The sequence below is a fragment of the Hippoglossus stenolepis genome, chromosome 22, assembly GCF_022539355.2.
Source record: "Hippoglossus stenolepis isolate QCI-W04-F060 chromosome 22, HSTE1.2, whole genome shotgun sequence".
NCBI lineage: Eukaryota > Metazoa > Chordata > Actinopteri > Pleuronectiformes > Pleuronectidae > Hippoglossus > Hippoglossus stenolepis.
Window position 1 is genome coordinate 1,269,064 of NC_061504.1, and position 18,875 is coordinate 1,287,938.

The 18,875-nt window shown below is 41.8% G+C and overlaps 2 protein-coding genes across 5 annotated transcripts in view; one reads left to right on the forward strand and one right to left on the reverse strand.

Moving 5' to 3' along the window:
• Positions 1 to 18,875, reverse strand: part of LOC124851297 (zinc finger protein 420-like) — a 150,244-nt gene that overhangs the window by 24,583 nt on the left and 106,786 nt on the right. The gene's annotated exons all lie outside the window — the stretch shown is intronic.
• LOC118101264 (zinc finger protein OZF) overlaps positions 7 to 18,875 on the forward strand; it is a 34,150-nt gene continuing 15,281 nt past the window's right edge. For 2 of the 4 annotated variants that reach the window (XM_047338500.1, XM_047338502.1), the window contains exon 1: positions 7 to 268. In XM_047338500.1, coding sequence (XP_047194456.1) covers positions 34 to 268 — 235 coding nt within the window. In that variant the 5' untranslated portion in view covers positions 7 to 33. Of the gene's footprint in view, positions 269 to 2,622; positions 2,860 to 3,004; positions 5,381 to 18,875 lie in introns of those variants that run through there. The other 2 variants (XM_047338499.1, XM_047338501.1) reach the window with 2 other exon arrangements.

Here is an 18,875-nt window from a genome sequence, read left to right on the forward strand (position 1 = left end):
CGGAAGTGAACACTGGAAGCGTTATCAGTGTGGATGTGTGGAAGCAGCGGGAAGATGATGATTAATCACAAACACATCAGTGGTGGAGAAGCAACGATGTCTTCAGTTCAGGGTTTGAGAGAGTTTGTCAGTGAGCGACTAACTTCTGCTGCTGAAGAAATATTCAGAGTCTTTGAACAAACTGTCGTCGAGTACGAGAAAGAGATCGTTCGTCAGCGCAGGTTGTTGGATATCGTTTGGAAACCTGAGATAAAGCTTCACAGGACAAGTGAGTACAAACACAGTGGTCTTCATGAAACTAACACAGGAGCTCATTTACTCACAGATTGGGGTTTTCCACCATCACATCGATCATTGAGATGAAAGGTGTCTGATCGTGTGTGTCCCAGTGATCCGCTGTTTACAACCTAAGAGATGATGCAAACTTTATTGATCCCACGCGAGGTAGACGAGACAATAAAAAGGTGACTGGAAAATAAAAAACAGGGAATATGTACAAAGTACACACCTTCCACAACTTTAAATGTTTTTGTAGCGTGGCAATAATCTATATAGTTATAAATTCTCCATAGTATACTAAATAGCAGTATATCATATAGTGTATATACAACATACCTATATACATATTTATGTTTATATGTGTATGTGTATATATGTTAAAATTCCCAATAGTGTACAATATGGTATGAGTATAAAGTGTGTGTGTGTGTGTGTGTGTGTGTGTGTGTGTGTGTGTGTGTGTGTGTGTGTGTGTGTGTGTGAATTTTCACAATAAGAGGCATACATGTGGAATAATATTAATAATTTGTATATGTTATACTGATATTGTGCAAGTGGACACAAATGTGCAAAATCACATTTTCATTCAAAAGTAATTGTGAGTGGTTTTGATATGGAAAAACAGTGCAGCATTTATTTAACATCTGTCACATCATGTGGGCTATGTTAAATTTGATATGTATGTATATCTGTTCTAAATGTATTTGCCATTCATTAGCATCAAGATAAGCCTTTGATTTGACGATTAGGGTTCGGTATCATTTGGATTGTATCGATTCTGGTTCTTATTGATTCTGATTTTCGATTCGATTATGGTAAAAGAAATGGGTCAAATGTTTTGAAAACAAAACATCTTTTATTTTAAGAAGAAAAGACCTGAACAAAGACACAGTTTCTGCATCAAAGATTCTGAAGGAGCAGATATGAAGAATTCCTGCGGCTAGTTAGAGGTTCATTGCCACATCAACAATCAAATGTAGTTTTGCAATAAGTTGGAGCTTAAAAATGATGACACATGATGCATTTCTATCCAGTGGCCATGGAGCCCATCAACAAAGAAGTTTATTGGTATTTTGCATGTCCCTCACCTTGGACTGATCATAATAAGTGATGTGATGCCACTTAAGGTAAGCAATGATACCTCAGCAACAACTTAAAGACATTATGAGATAACTTTCATGAAAATGTGTTCAATAAAAAAAATATAGGGGTGTTTTCTGCCATATGGGCCAGTAAAGAACCGATTAACTTTAGCGCGGATCCAGGAATTTTGTTAAATTTTCGGCATTTCCAACAGAATTCATTCACTCTATGGTGGTGGCGTTGCTCTCACACGCAGCACATTAGGAGTGACAGGTACACAGACTACAGTTCTCACGTGAGAGAAAACTGCTCCCTTCATCTCTATCAGACATATACTTATGTATAAATACTCTAAACATTAACACCCTTTTCCTTTATGTTAAAAACAGTTTCTTCTCATCAATATTCTAAACACAGTTATTTTGTTGATGTTCTCAGTTGCACGTTGCATTTATTGCACTTCTGTCCTTCCTGGGAGGGATCCCTCACATGTGGCTCTCTCTGAGGTTTCTATGTTTGTTCCCCTGTTAATAGGTTTTTTTTTTTGTTTCTTGTTGAGGGTTAAGTGCAGATGAGTTGTTAAGCCCTATTAGACAAATTGTGATTTGTGAATATGGGCTTTATGAATCAAATTTGATTAATTGATCTGCCACCTGCAGATCCGAGCAGAATTGGAGCTGAAACTATGAGGTCTGTCTGTGTGGAACTTTTTGGAAGAATACACAAGAAAGCATGTGGCAAACAGTGCGGCACACAGCTATATAATGCAGCAAGGAAACTGTGGCAGGACAAATTATAATATATATATATAATAATGGGAAACACTGCTTTGACATCGCAAATCCTAATGTGACATTGTGCCCCCATTGTGTACGAGGAAAATTACATAAATCATAGAGGTGTGGGAATTTCTTGGATGCATCACGATGCGGACTTGGACGACTCTGCATCGATGCAGTCACTGAACATAATCGATCATGTTTACAGCTACGTTCATTGTTTTAGCGATGTCCCACCACAGCATAATTATAACCAGCGCTGCTTCAGGACAGACACTCATTAAAGATCTGGTCGTCCTGTGTCAGAGTCTCTGTTGGAGTCTGTTACGAGATGTAACGTGAAGCGAAGTCAGGACATCAGGGTTAAAGTGACCGGAACGATCTGGAGACATGATCCAACATCATAGATATTATATTGCCAGATGTCCTTTTTTCCATCATCAAATTAGTGACCCAGTTATGTGTCCCCTTTTTCCTCCAGAGCTCCCGCAGCAACATGTATGTAGGAAGAAGAAGGAGGTTCTCACTGACCAGCAGCTCTGTGACCAGGAGACAAACTCTAGTCTGGACCAAGAGGACCCACAGACACCAACTGCTGCTGCTGAAGAAATACCCAGAGTCACTCAGAATATTATCCTTGAGTTCAATGAAGACATTAATTATCAGCGCAGACTACTGGATCTTGTTTGGAAACCTGAGATAAAACTACACAGGACAGGTGTGTAAAAGCAGAAGGGTCAAATGAAAACTAATACAGGAGCAGGACTCGTATAAAGTTCAAAGTGTTTTTATAGTATCTTTTATTGACTCTTACTACCTCATCACATTAGTGCCCTATTTCTTGTGTGCATTTGTTCCTTTAGAGCTCCCACAGCAACATATCTGTAAGGAGGAGGAGGTTCACAGTGACCAGGCCAAAAACTCCAGTCTGGACCAAGAGGACCCAGAGCCTCCACAGATTAAAGAGGAGCAGGAGAGACTCTGCACCAATCAGGAGGGAGAGCAGCTTGTACTGAACCAGAAGAACGATGTCGTTATGTTTACTCCTACTAATGAGGAGATCGACCACAGTGGACAAGAACCAAAGAGTGACCAGCTCCTCTCTCATAACTCTCCTGTAGCTGAGTGCCAAGATCAGAGAGGAAGCAATGATGTGGACCCGGGGTCAACTAGAGATGAAGAGTCAAAGAGAGAGAAGAGAAAGAGGACGCGTCACAATAACACAAGTCACAGTGACTATGTAGACAACTCTTTCCCAACAAAGAGACACCGTAACACTCACACAGGTAAAAAGTGTTCAACGTGTGACATTTGTGGAAAAAGTTTTAGATTTAAATCTATATTGGTCGTACATATGAGAATCCACACAGGTGAGAAGCCATATTCTTGCAAAACATGTGGCAAAGGTTTTGCACGTCATTATCACCTGCAAAATCACATGATGTCACACACAAGTGAGAAGCCATATCCTTGCAATAATTGTGGGAAAGCTTTTAAAACAAGATTTGTCTTAAATGTCCACATGAGGATTCACACGGGTGAGAAGCCGTATACTTGCAAAACATGTGGGAAAGGTTTCAAACAGATTGGTGGGCTGAACTCTCACATGAGTGTCCACTCAGATGAGAGGTTATATTCCTGTGAAACATGTGGGAAAAGGTTCAAGTATAAAAGAGTCCTAGTGGGCCACATGAGAATCCACACAGGTGAGAAGCCATATTCTTGCAAAGCATGTGGCAAATGTTTCGGACGTCATAATTACCTGAAATATCACATGATGTCACACACAAGGGAGAAGCCATATCCTTGCAATAATTGTGGGAAAGCTTTTAAAACAAGTTATGTCTTAAAAGTCCACATGAGGAATCACACGGGTGAGAAGCCATTTTCTTGCAAAACATGTGGCAAAAGTTTTTCTCAGTTATCATCATTACATAGGCACATTAGGATTCATACAGTTTAACATTTGGAACTCACAGTTTCTGAGAGCGACTGTAGGATTGTAATTTGCAACAAATGCAAAGGTTCCGAGAGGGGAGGAAATTTAACACTACCAATCTCATAAGTCACCTTAGAGTCTGTCATCGCGACGAAGATGTATTGCGAAAATACGAGGCGCTTGCATCCAGAGATGCTAAGGGGGGAAAAAAGGCCAAAGCAAGTGTTAGTGCCGCAGTGCTGCGAGGGGACTGACCAGACTGACGCTCCATCATGGAGCCCCACATTGGGCGCCACTGTGGCAATAGACCCTGCCTCCAGGAGAGAAGAGATCAGAGCATCCTGGTTTAAAAAAGTATATGGTCCACAATGTTCTCTGCTTCAATATGGTCTAGATGCGAAAAAAAGTCAAATTTTTTTGTTTTCACAAATAAATTAAAGGTTTCACAAATTTGAAAGTTTATTTCAGAGAGTATTGATGCTCTACTAAAAATGGCCAACACATTTTCACTACGGTAAATGCCTCCAACATTGGAGGAACGTTCAGTAGAGGTGCAACTAAGTTTCCCCTGAACTGCTAAATCGGAAGTTAACTTCAGCCTTGTCAACACATCATGCTTCATAACACATCCCTTTTCAAACAGCCTATGAATTTCTTTTAGGTTTTCATCTTAAGGTTGAGGTCTTATCTTTATGTCCAGTCTGAATCTCTCTAACCTCATAGTGAACATGATCAGTTTGCTGTTCATCTTTTGGAAGTTACTGAAATGATTCAAGAAAATTAACATTGAAATAAAACAGTGTCAACCCAGTGAGAGAGGAAGCTAAATAATAATCCTGGTAACAGTAAGAGCAACAATTTACATGATTTCAGTAGTAAATAAAAAAATTTAAAAAACACTTATAGTTAAGACTTGATGCATCAGTTGGAACAGGTCTAAAATCTTAACAAATGTAAAGCAGATATGTTTGTCTCCAGAAAATAGGAAAACAAGACTAATTTATGTAAAGGTCGTTCAGTTTCATTCTATGTTTGTCAGTCAGTGCTTTAAAGGTGAGTTTGACTTCTGTGATGGGCTGACGAAGCCTTATGAAACTTTACTTTCTATTTGTCTTGTCACTGGGACAGACCCTTTACAACACCTATATGATTTTAATTATTTTAGTTTCATGTGATTACAATAAAAGTCCAAAAAGACTGTTACGATTAAATCTCTAATACATTGATGTAGACATGCTGTATTAAATATACAAATATGGAAAATGCAAATAAAAAAAGACAGCAGTGATTTCTAAATTAAGTTTGACTTGTATTTCATTGCTGACAGTATGAACATAAGATATTTTATGTTTTGTCTGGTCATTTCATTTTATTTGTTAACATACATCCATTCCTGCCATTCAGGCCTGCAACACATTCCCCAAAAAGTTGGGACGGGGGCAATTTAGGGCTAGGAATGAGGTAGAATGATGAAAAAATGAAGTGATTTGAAATAGGTGATGTCAACAGGTGATTGTAATCATGATTTGGTACAAAAGCAGCAACCAGGAAAGGCCTGGCTCTTTAGGAGCAAAGATGGGTCGAGGATCGCCAGTTTGCCAACAAATGTGTGAGATAATTATTGAAATGTTTAAAAACAGTGTTTCTCAAAGAAGGATAGGAAGGGATTGGATATTTCATCCTCTACGGTGCATTACATCATTAAAAGATTCAAGGAATCTGGAGGAATTTCAGTGCATAAAGAGCAAGGGCGAAAGTCTAAGGTGACTAACAGTGTTCTCCAATCCCTCAGACGACACTGCATCAAGGACCGTCATTTATCTTTAAGCAATATAACCACATGGGCTAGGATTACTTTGGTAAACCATTGTCAAGCACTACAATACGTAGTTACATCCACAAATGCCAGTTAAAACTTTACTGTGCCAAAAGAAAACCTTATGTTAACCGTGTCCAGAAGCGCAGTAGACTTCTCTGGGCTCGAAGGCATCTGGGATGGACCATAACAGTGGAAACGTGTATTGTGGTCAGACGAGTCAGTATTTCAGGCCTTTTTTGGAAGAAATGGACGCTGTGTACTCCTGACTAAAGATGAAAAGGACCATCCAGACTGTTACCAGCAACAAGTCCAAAAGCCAGGGTCTGTCATGGTATGGGGTTGTGTCAGTGCCCTTTGCAAAGGTAACTTACACTTCTGTGATGGCACCATTAATGACGATAAGTACATAAAGATTTTGGAGCAGAATCTGCTGTCTTCAAGACGACATCTTTTCCAGAGACATCCTAGCATATAGCAACAAGACAATGCAAAACCACATTGTGCACACATTACAAAGGCATGGCTGCGGAAGAAGAGGGTGGACTCCCACCCTCTTGGACTGGCCTGCATGCAGTCCAGACTTGGCCACAATAGAGAACAATATGTGATGCATTTTAAAACGCTGTGATGGAAATTCATCTTGAGATTTGAAATAATGAAATTCCCAGACTGGAGTTGCCTTTGATTCTTTATAATAGTAAGCTCTGCAGAGGTTACACAACAAGCACGGGTGCTCAAAATGGAACTGGCCGCAAGTTCACAAAAGCCAGAACTTATACAAAGAGGCGTTTCATAAGACATAATATGAAAAAAGACATGAAAGACATGAGATCATCTGTGTCTGTCCGTCCGCTGTAGCAGTTGGAAGAAAAACATCACCAAATAAGGGCATGCACCCTGTTGATCAAGGTCATAGCAGTGAGACACTGCCAAATAAGGGTTCCATCCTGTCAGGTAGACAGTATCACAGCAGTGAGACACCTGGTCAGGGGGATTTCCAATACCTTAGACACTGGTCAGTGCAATTTTCCACTACACTTCCCCCTTTGATCATCAATAAAAATATGATCACTAACGAAAAATAATCAAGAAACATCATAATCAACATCATAATCATTGAAGAATATCGACGAGTCTTCAACCCTGGTACTTTGCGTACGTACAGGGTCACATCCACCATGGAGAGGTTCTAGAACATCGATGCATGGCGGGGAGGTGCAATAGGTAGCCGCTGCTGTTTTTGTGGAAAGAAAAAAGTTCTTTTCCTGTAATTGAGCAAGCATTTGAAATGAAAATGGAAGGAAATCAGGTCAAACAACATCATCATCTCATTAACCATTATCAAAATTTAACATACTGTATTGATTGGCATAAGTAACTCATATTTAAATGTAATAAAACGTTAAATGTCAACATACAGTATATCTAAGGTTGAAAATATCCATTAAAAGCTTTTTTAATTCTTGCTTGGAAGTAAAATTGATTCAGTATGTACAAACTTGATAAAGTAACTCACATCAACCTTAAAAATTCACAGAGATTCAAATTAAAGCATCATAAAATATGAAGTTGAAAGGATAATTGCAGTAGCTGTTTTTGTCAAGTGAAATCACTAAGAAACACATAAGCAAGCTGGGGGGAGAAAATAACATAAAAAACCTAAAATTGAGTATCGCCATCAGAACCATCTGTGCTGTCAGTGTCCAGGTAGGGAGGGATGGGGAATAAGTTACGGATCAAGGGGACCTGAATCACTTCTCTTGTGTCTAGTCAAATTTGCATGTGCTGGATGGTTCTGAGAGGACACCGTAGGAAAAGACAGTTCGTTAGATCATCAGAGACTTTTACAGGAGTGCATCTAGACAGAATAATGTGCAAAACAATAATAGAGGAGATCATGAGTAACACGTATAGCGAGCCTCTCAGGCCACACAACCCTGGATGTCGAAATGGATGCCATGGCCTGTCCATGGTCTCAGTTGTCAGGCAGATTTCTTCTGTGTTGTGGCAGAACGCTCGTGTGGTTAATCATACAACACTCTCGGTGCTTCTCAACCTGTGGAAGTATCAGTGTGTGTGCTTTCAGTTGAAGGCGTCAGCTGGTCAGATGGAGCTGGTACTCGCTATGGTTGCAGTGGCTGGCGTGGATCCAGGTGGCTCTTTCAGCAACTTTCACTGCTGTGTGGCTTGTGAGCAGTACCTGGTAGGGCCCTTGCCATCTGTTTCCTCTAAGTCAGGTTAGAGCAATAGGACAACATATCATGATCACACAAGTCTGTGGATGGAAGCGGAGAAGACGGAGGATCCACACCAATGTGGGGTTCGTTTTCTCATCCTCATGTACATCAGCACCAGAGGCAGGACTTTTGTCGATGCAAGACCTGTGCCTTCACAGCACTTTGCAAGTTTAGTTTTGAGTGTGCCGTTCTCTCGTTCCACAGTTCCACCACTGGCTGGATGATATGCACAGTGTGTTCGCACATCCATAGTTAGATGAGAACCGAGTTGTTTGACAGCTTCGTTTACGTTGTCACTGGAAATTCTGCTAGGAATTCCCCATCGTGGAATAATGTCTCTTAACAATGCAAAATGGCAGACAGAAGATCTGTGATGAGACCATGGTGTGCTATCTTTTTACCAGAAGATGTGAGGAAGTTTCTGTGTTGCCAAAGGGCACCAAAATCATGAGTTACACCGAACGCATATCTGGAGTCAGTGTAGACTGTGAGTGTTTTACCAGTAGCCAATTTGCATGCTTCCATGAGGCTGAGGCTGAGGCTGAGAGGTGATGAGAAAGAGAACTCGAGAGGAGAACTTCGTTATCTGAACAAACAGAAAAACCAACACAGTTAGTACCAGAGACAGGGTCACGTGATGCGGACCCATCGACATACAGAATCAAGTCAGAGTTAGAAAGAGGTTCGTCAGAGAGGTCAGGTCGGGGGGAACACTGGACTTGAAGTTCAGCCACACAGTTGTGTTCTTCCCCGTCATCCGGAAGCGGAAGAAGCGTGGCTGGGTTCAAAGTTGAACAGCGTTTCACTGTGATGTTGGGCATGTCAAGAAGAACAGTGTGATACCGCAACCAGCGAGCAGCAGAGAGATTTGAGGTCTTCTGTTCTGTAAGAATGAGAGACACAGTATGAGGAACAAGGAGTGTCAAGTCAGAGTAACCTACTATGTCTCGTGAGGCAAGGGCGGCTTTTTTCACAGGCGGCCACTGCACGCAAACAACGTGGAAGGCCAGCTGCCACCGGATCAAGTTTGGCGGAGAAGTAGGCGACAGGGCGATATTTGTCACCATGAGACTGAAGGAAAACGGAAGTCATGCAACGTTCTCTCTCATCCACAGCCTGAACAAAAGGTTTGTCAGGGTTAGGGAGAGCAAGAGTGGGAGATTGCTGCAGCGTCTTCTTCAGTGTGACAAATGCCTCGTCTGCCTCTGGAGTCCAAGCAGTACTAAATGAGTGATTAGTGATTTGCCATGGTACAGAGCACCTAAAGGGGCTTCAAGAAGAGCAAAGTCAGGAATGACGTTCTACAGAAAGAACATGTGCCGATGAATGACATGAGTTGTTTCTTCATCAAGGGTTTAGGCATGTTAACAATAGCTTCTACTCTCTTATCAGACAGGGATTTGCCATCTTTGGTGACGACATGACCCAGAAATGTGACAGTTTGTTGAACAAACTAGTTTGCTGAGGCTGACTTTATGGCCCTCACGAGCCAGATGTCTCAGCAAAGCGATCGTATCTGTTTCACATTGCTCCTGTGTGGGACTGGCAACTAGTAGATCATCAACATACTGCAAGAGAACTGAACCCGGAATGAGGATGAGGGATTCAAGACTGTTCCTGAGAGCCTGATTGTATAATGATGGAGATTCACAGTAGCCTTGACATAGGCGTGTGAACGTGTAGGCCTTGTTTTCAAAATTAAAAGCTAACCAGTACTGGCTGTCCCTGTGGACAGGAACACTAAAAAAAGCATTGGATAAGTCTACAACCGAAAACCACGCTGCATTAGACGGAATTTGGGAAAGCAGCGTGTATGGGTCGGGAACAATATGCGATCGAGCAATTACAGCATCATTCACAGCCTTCAGATCCTGCACAAACCGCCACTCAGTAGGTTGACCTTTGTCTCTGATCTTCTTAACTGGGAACAGTGGAGTGCGGACCGGTGAATCAGGGCAGGGGACAATTACACCAGCCTGCAAAAAGGATTCAAAAACAGGACGTATCCCCTCCACTGCTTCCTGTCTGAGTGGATATTGTTGTTTACATGGCCTATAATCAGATTTTGGAGTGATTTTGCCCACATTATATTTGTCCTTTGCCCACAGTGTTTCAGGCAGATCTGAAAGTGAAGGAGAAAACATCAGAGGGGCTGGGCAACATTGCATAAGAATGAAGGTAATTTTCAGTCACAACAAATGAGCGTGTGGCTGGAGAACAGAAGGTTGGAGACATTTTTAGATCAAATGCACTCAGACTGGGTGAATACATTACATCAGGCGTGGTTGTGGGTTGCCAATCAACGGCAGCCTGGCATGATCTGACAAATGGGCCTAAGTCTTGCCACTGGTCATCATGGGACTTGGAGAGCGAGATGTGAGGGCTGGAATTCGAGACGCGAAACAGTGCCATCTGTTGGTCAGTGAGTGAGACGGAAGCTGCACTTCTGGAACCAGACCAAAAAATATTGGACACTTTCAGAGAATCATCAGGAAAAGGCAAAAACAGAGATTCATAAATGTGATCTGCTGTGTCTGTCACATGTGAAGTGCAATGCAGTGAATCAGTGTGCATAAAATCAGAAAAAGGGGTGTCGAGAGACCCTGACCTGGAGAGCAGATCAGTGGAGGATTTATAGGAAGTTGCCACTGATATACAAGCAGCTGCTCATGTGTGGTCTGTGACATTGTGAAGGGGGGTGAAGAAGAATTGTGCGTAACCGTCACTCCATCAGGGGAGGATACTAAATTGAGGCCTAACACAATCATCAAATCTCTTCCAAATAGATTAATTGGGCAACAGGGAGACAACAGAAAATCATGTTCAAACCTTATGGGATGTTTGTCAAACTGAGCGGCACATTTGAGAGGTTTTGTGAAATTTTCTTTTACAGTGGCACCGCTGGCACCTTGAGAGAATATAAAGCGACCACTCATCTCGGGAGATGTGGGCAAATCTGACATCCTAACCACAGAATAACCTGCACCAGAGTCGACCATGAAATTAAGTTTGTGACTGTTAACACACAGTTCGAGTTGAGGCATTTTCTTAAAAGCATCACTATTGTACTTAACATAAGAACCACAAAGTTGTGTTTGCTCTGGTGTGTGTGTGTGTGCGGTTAGTTTAGCAAGCGATTTCTTCATTGCTGGAGCTTTTGTGTGTGTGTACGGTTAGAATTGCAAGCGATTCCTTCATTGCTTTAGCTTCTGTGTGTGTGTGTTTAGAATTGCAAGCATTTTCTTCATTGCAGTGGCATGTATGTATCTGTGTTTCACTTCCCTTTCTCTGATCCTCGGCGGGTAGATTGGTCGTCTCCCCCCCGTCTGCCTCCTCCTCACTTTCTGCATTTCAGTCGGCAGTGAAAGTTCTTGTCTCCCCCTCCTCTCGCTGCTGGGGGCAGTCCCTTGCCCAGTGTACAGAGAAGCCTCGCCCACGGCCACGTCCGCGCCCCTCTCTTCCTGGTACAGTGAAGTTGGCTCCGCTCTCAGCGTTATCTTGTCTGCGTGGCCTTGACAGGGCTGACACAGCCTGCATCATGGTTAGCTGTGCTTTCTGGAGTTGTTGATTCTTTTTCTGCTGAGTTTTGTCTTTGGTTTCTTTGTGTTGACGTTCAGCATGTTCAGCATGACATCTGACCTCTGTCAAGCGAGCATCCTCAAGCCCAATGCAGGTGTGGCCTGCGTCTGTCCGTAGTGGGGGGAGCAGACCATTCAGGAAGGCCTGTTTCAGATGTGTTTCATAAGCCCCTGGCTCGTTGCCAAGGGTGTCAGGTATGGGGATGCCTCTGTGTTGATTAAACAGGACGGTCAGACGTGTGAGGAAATCTCCTACGGTTTCGCCTGGTTGTTGTTTGCACCCCGTTATTTTGGACATGTCAATTTTATTGGGGAAGGCGGTCCTCAGGGCGTTGAGGAGTGTGTTGAGAGCGTTGACGTATGCTGCATTAACCGCATCATCCCAGTCTGGTGAAGTCAGACGGAGGTCTCCCCCACAGTGCGGACATATCTTTGCAAAGTCAGTGGGGCCTAAAGATGAGGAAGAGGTGGCGTCATCATTCAGTCCTCCCGCTGCCCCGTCTCCATAGACTGGGAGAGTGGTGGGTGGAGTCTGAGATGGGCCTGATCGTTGATTGGTGGAGTCTGGTCTCTGCACATCATATGGAGGAGGGTTTTGTCGTAGGTGAGGAGGAAGGCAGGCGTCGAGGCGAGGACTGCCACACCCTGTAATGGAGAATACAGAGATCTATATGATTTTTTTTCAACTTTCTCAGTTTCCTTCTTATCAACCTTAGCCATCTGTTTAAATGTTTGTTTTCTGTCCCTACACTCTGCCTCTTTTTCCCACGTTTCAAGACACTTTATTATTATCTTCTGTCTTTCCACATTGATTTATTTATTTATTTTTTTTTTTTCTCTTTTTTTTTTTTTTTTGTTGCTTTTTAATTCTTCCTCTTTCTCGAGGAGTTTCTCTCTTAAAAGTTTAATTTTTTCGACAATGAATGACCCGTTATGAGGAAAAGCAAAGTCTCTGGACCATATTGGAAGAAAATGTCACACTTTCCCGTCCTCACTCTTGCAACCAGAAAGCCCACCATTTGGACTTTCTGGGTTTTGAAGTCCCTTACTTCCCTTGTTACCCATCCTTATCAATTAAGTGTATGAAATCGTGCACACCTACAATTTCCCTTGAACACTCAATTTAAGACGTGGACGTCTCCACGAATCCTTGTTTCTTTCTCCGGCAAAACAGGAAAAATGCCATCAACTAGGATGATTGCCACAAGGACGAATCTGATTAACATCATTAATCCACAATAATCCAGAGAGAATGACTAATACACCAGTTCCAAATAAAACCCTTTAAATGTATTATTTCTTATGTTTGATTTTGTATTTGAGAAATCATTCAATCAATCATTGACTTCACTTGGATTAGATCCTGCTCTAACACCGTTCACCCCTGAGACACCAGAAGTGTTTTGTGGACTCAAACACTTTGACCCACCCTTCCATCGGTATAGTGGTGAGTAGACAATGAGTGAATTTTCATTTCTGGGTGAACTGTCCCTTTAAGTGCAACACAATTCTCTTAGCTTATTTTAGACTGACAGTCACTATTTTCACATGCAGCGCCCGGGCTGTTTAAATACTAAATGCACTTGTGTCTATTCATCTAAGCAGTGTGTTGCTGTTAAAATGAGGTCTGGTCGGGCTCATTGGAGGAGTATTAGCATTAGTTGACACAGTGGTAAGTCTCAGGAACAAAACCCTATCTTGGACCAAGACAGTAATGAGTGCATATATAGGCTTGTGCACTTTCACTTTTACTACATTACATCCAATCTTACTATATGAATTTACCAAGAAACAAGCACACCTGCCTTTCTAAAAGGCAAAGAGAGCTGGTGTTGCAATCACTCTCCCATGATTATTTAAGACATTAAAACATGCACCTGCTGCAGTGACCATGTCCCAATATTAAATCAACAAAACTGTATTTGGTCAAAACTATGCACTTGCATAATACATTTTAGGAGCATTTGCTGAGAATGTTAAAACAGAGCTCTTATTCTGGGTGCTCTCCCACACGTTCGGTAGGTGTACAACTTTTATTTTTTCTTACATGCCTTTCCAAGTCTCGCTTACAAAATAATGTTTTCCAACACAACTTTGTGTAAAAGCTTTCCCACAAGTCTTGCAAGAATATGGCTTCTCACCTGTGTGAATACGCGTATGCTTTTTCAAACCTTATTTCTGACTGAATCTTTTCCCACAGGTGTTGCAGGAGTACGGTTTCTCTCCCGTGTGGCTTCTGGAGTGCAACATCAACTCTTTACTGATTCTGAAACCTTTCCCACATATTTCACAAGTATATGGCTTCTCACCTGTGTGGATTCTTGTGTGGTGCAACAAAATTGTGCTGGTTCTGAAACCTTTCCCACATGTTTCACAAGTATATGATCTCTCCTGTATGGATTCTCAGATAAACATTCAATGTTGGTATGTCAGTGAAACCTTTACCACAGGTCTTGCAAGGGTATGGCCTCTCACCTGTGTGGGTTCTCAGATGTATAATTAACCAGGACTTGAACTTAAACGATTTTCCACAAGTGTCACATGTTAAAGACTTTTTAATTTTGTGAGTGTTACGGTGTCCCTTTGTTAGGAAAGAGTCTACATCGTCGCTGGGACTTGTATTATTGTGATGAGTCTTCTTTCTCTTTTTACTCTTTGACTCTTCATCTCTAGTTGACCCCGGGTCCACATCATTGCTTCCTCTCTGATCTTGGCTCTCAGCTACAGGAGAGTTATGACAGAGGAGCTGGTCACTCTTTGGTTCTTCTCCACTGTGGTCAATCTCCTCATTAGTAGGAGTAAACATAACGGCATCGCTCTTCTGCTTCAGTACAAGCTGCTCTCCCTCCTGACTGGTGCAGAGTCTCTCCTGCTCCTCTTTAATCTGTGGAGGCTCTGGGTCCTCCAGACTGGAGTTCTTGTCCTGGTCACTGAGAACCTCCTCCTCCTTACAGATATGTTGCTGTGGGAGCTCTAAAGGAACAAATGCACACAAGAAATAGGGCACTAATGTGATGAGGGAGTAAGATTCAATAAAGGATACTATAAAAACACTTTGAACTTTATACAAGTCCTGCTCCTGTGTTAGTTTTCATTTGACCATTCTGCTTTTACACACCTGTCCTCTGTAGTTTTATCTCAGGTTTCCAAACAAGATCCAGTAGTCTGCGCTGATAATTAATGTCTTTATTGAACTCAAGGATAATATTCTAAGTGACTCTGGGTATTTCTTCAGCAGCAGCAGTTGGTGTCTGTGGGTCCTCTTGGTCCAGACTAGAGTTTGTCTCCTGGTCACAGAGCTGCTGGTCAGTGAGAACCTCCTTCTTCTTCCTACATACATGCTGCTGCGGGAGCTCTGGAGGAACAAGGGGACATATCACTTGACTTCGCTTCACTTTACGTCTTGTGTTGTGTAGCAGGTTTAAACATGCGTCTCATTAACTCTAGAATCAAAACAAAGTAATTGTCAGTCCTGTACGCGTCCACTCGCACTATTTGCCACATGCTTGCTTGTGTATTCTTCCAAAAAGTTCCACACAGACAGACAGACCTCATAGTTTCAGCTCCAATTTTGCTCGGATCTGCAGGCGGCATCAAATTTGATTTATATAGCCCATATTCACAAATCAAAATGTTTCTAATAGGGCTTAACAACTCATCTACCCTTAAACCTCAACAAGAGAAAAACTATAATAAAAAACTATTAATAGGGGAACAGCATAGAAACCTCAGAGAGAGCCATAGAGATGAAGGGAGCAGTTTTCACTCACGTGAGAACTGTAGTCTGTGTACCTGTCACTCCTACCTCGTACTCGACTACAGTTTGTTCAAAGACTCTGAATATTTCTTCAGCAGCAGAAGTTAGTCGCTCACTGACAAACTCTCTCAAACCCTGAACTGAAGACATTATTGTTTCATCACCACTGATGTGTTTATTATGGTCCCCTCCCGCTGCTTCCAATCAACCACACTGATAAAGCTTCCGGTGTTCACCTCCGCTGATTGTGGATTCTTCTTTTACTCTTCTTCTGGTGTTTATTGGCGGTTGGCAAACCAGTTTATAGGTGCATTACCGCCACCTTCTTGACTGGAGTGGGGAGCAGTAGATTGGCAGCAAACAAAACAAAACAAAAATTGAATTATGTTTTAGTCCTGTTTCTCTTAAGTAGTTCATTAGAAGATGATGTATATTCCTTTATTTATTTACTATCAAATTTCTCTATGTAACATTTGGCTTTTCGTATTTTAATCCTGATATGAATTCCCTTCTTCATTCATTATATTTTTCACACTCTATCAATACATGAGTGACAGTTTTCCGGTTTCAAAGTTTCAAAGGGTTTTATTTGTCATATAGAGTAGGGGGCAGAGTGAAGGATCTGTGTGTTTGGGTGTAGTCCAGGGTGGTGTCAGGACCAGTGAGTGTTTAACAGTCTGATGGCAGTTGCATAAAAGCTGTTCCTCAGTCTGGACGTCCTGGATTTCCCACGTCTGTACCTTCTACCAGAGGGCAGAGGTGTGAACAGTCCGTGTTGGGGTTGGGTGGGGTCCTTGACAATGGAGCAGGCTCTTCTGTGGACTCTGCAGTGGTAGATGTCCTGTAGAGAGGGTACTGATGGTGGTCTCCATTGCAGTGGTGCTCCCATACCACACGGTGATGCAGCTGGTCAAGGTGCTCTCAATGATGCAGCTGTAGAAGTTGCTGAGGATCTTTGGTGACATGCTGAATTTCCTCGGCCTCCTCAGGAAGTACAGCCGCTGTTGTGCTTTCTTGTCCAGCTGGGTGGTGTTTAGTGTCCAGGTGAGGTCATCACTGATGTAGACGCCCAGGAATTAGAAGCTACTCAGCCTCTCCACCTCAAGCCCCCGGATGAACAGTGGCCAATGAGTTCTCCTCTCCTTTCTCATGTCCACGATCATTTCCTTGGCCTTGTCCTTGTTGAGGGTGAGGTTGTGCTCTTCCCACCACGTCACCAGACTAGACACCTCACGTCTATATGCTGTTTCCACACCGCCAGTAATAAGTCCAATGACTGTGGTGTCGTCAGATAATTTCAGGATGGTGTTGTCCCTGTGAGAGGCGACACAGTCGTATGTGAACAGTGTGTAGAGCATAGGGCTGAGAACACATCCTTGCAGGGTACCAGTGTTCATCGCAAGGCTGTTTGATGTTATGTTTCCAATTCAGACAGACTGCGGCCTGTCAGTGAGGAAATCTGACAGCCAGTCACAGAGTGTGGAATTGTGTGGGTTGTGTGGTCTGGGTGTGTGAGTGCCTCCCCTGTGTGTTGCTGCTGGAGGTCTCGAAGCGGGTGTAGAATTGGTTGTGAACCCGACTCTTATTTTTTATCAATTTAAACTCTGGTAATGTAATTATTTTTCCATCTTTAAATCTAAATGTGGATGCTTAGGATACTGAATACCTGGCCAATAGAATGTAGAAACCTTAAAGGTTTAGTGTGTAGAATGTACAGGCAGCATAATGTTCCCCATGTGTTCAGTGTGAACCTGCTCTTCAGCTTTTAGTTAGTTACTGGTTGGTACATATGCCACTACTGATATTTCTGTGAAGAGCTCGTATTGTTCAGGTTTTAACTTCTTGGCTTGTGCGATGCTGCGCTAAATCAACTTGCAACACAATCAGAATCAGATTTAGTGTCACTTCTATAATATTCACTCAGCATAAACAGGAATGATGAAGAAGAAAATGCCTTTCTCCACAGATCAGTCATACATAGTAAAAACTGACATTTTGAAAAAAGCAATAGAAAACAGGACTCAGAAGTCATTTGTATTTGGAGTTGACAAAGTGCTTTGTTAAATATATGCTTAATACAAACCATAAAACAAAATCGCAGATCTCAACTTTGGTGCTGACACAGATCAGACAGTGACATTCATCACTTCTCCAAATGAAAAATATGTGAATTTTATTCACAATTTATCTTAAGTCATTTGTTTTTCAACTGCAGAACAAATCCCTGACAATGCACAAAGTATTATACAATGGACATGAAGGGTAACGTATTGCATAAGGAACTAAGTGAAGCAGTTTATTAGGTACACCAAGCTAAAACTAATACAATCCAACACCAACAGCCCTAAAACATGTCCTACCTTCATGAAATGTACAATATTTATATAATATATGGCATTTTGTATGGGACTGCATTAGTTCCACTCAGTGTACCTAGGCATTGGTTATTAAATTAGGCATTGCTGTATTTCAAATAAACACATTTTCAAGGTACAACTGGAATTGAAGATCTCTCACCTAAGATGGAGCACAAAAATGAGGGAGCATCAAAATTCTATGATTATATTTATATACATTTCCAAAGTTGGAGGGCCTTAAAATATGTTGGGAAAGGGACTTTGATCATGTGATCCCAGAAGATAACTGTAAAAAAACTTCTTTGTGTCATGGTATTGTCATAGATTAAACAGAGGATTTTGGACTGATTACCGCCATCTACTGAGTTGGTGCACCGATCCTAGAGGTACTGCAATACAAGGTCGATCCAAGTGGAATCAAGATTCAAGATTCAAGAGTTTATTGTCAAATGCACAACAATTACATTAAGCAGTCGCTGGCAATGAAATGCTTGGGTCACAGGCTCTCTTATAGCAATGCTCCGAATATTACAAGCAAAAAAATATTGAATAAAATAGAATATCAAAAATTAAAAATAGAAAATAAAATATATATATCTAAATATATATATATACACCTAAAGAAAAAAAACAATAGTGCAATTATGTGCAATAGTGCAAATATGCTAAGGTGCTGGTTTAGTGGAGTTATTGCAGATTGGAGGAGTTTAAAAGTCTTATGGCCTGGGGGATGAAACTGTCTCTGAGCCTGGTGGTGCGGGCCCGGATGCTGCGGTACCGTCGGCCAGACGGCAGCAGGCAAAACAGTTTATGGTTTCCTTTGATCTATTAGTCACATCATAGTCCTTTAACCCCCTTTGTTTGAATTTCTTAAACCTCCTTTGCTTCAATTCCTTTAACCCCCTTTGCTTCAATTCCTTTAAACTCCTTTGCTTCAATTCCCTTTCTATTCTTTAAAGATGCTCTTTATCTCAGAAAAATAAGAAGTGAAGAATCAGTCTGCACTAACCAGCGAATTGGTAGAACAAAGAAGATAAGAGATTTTTC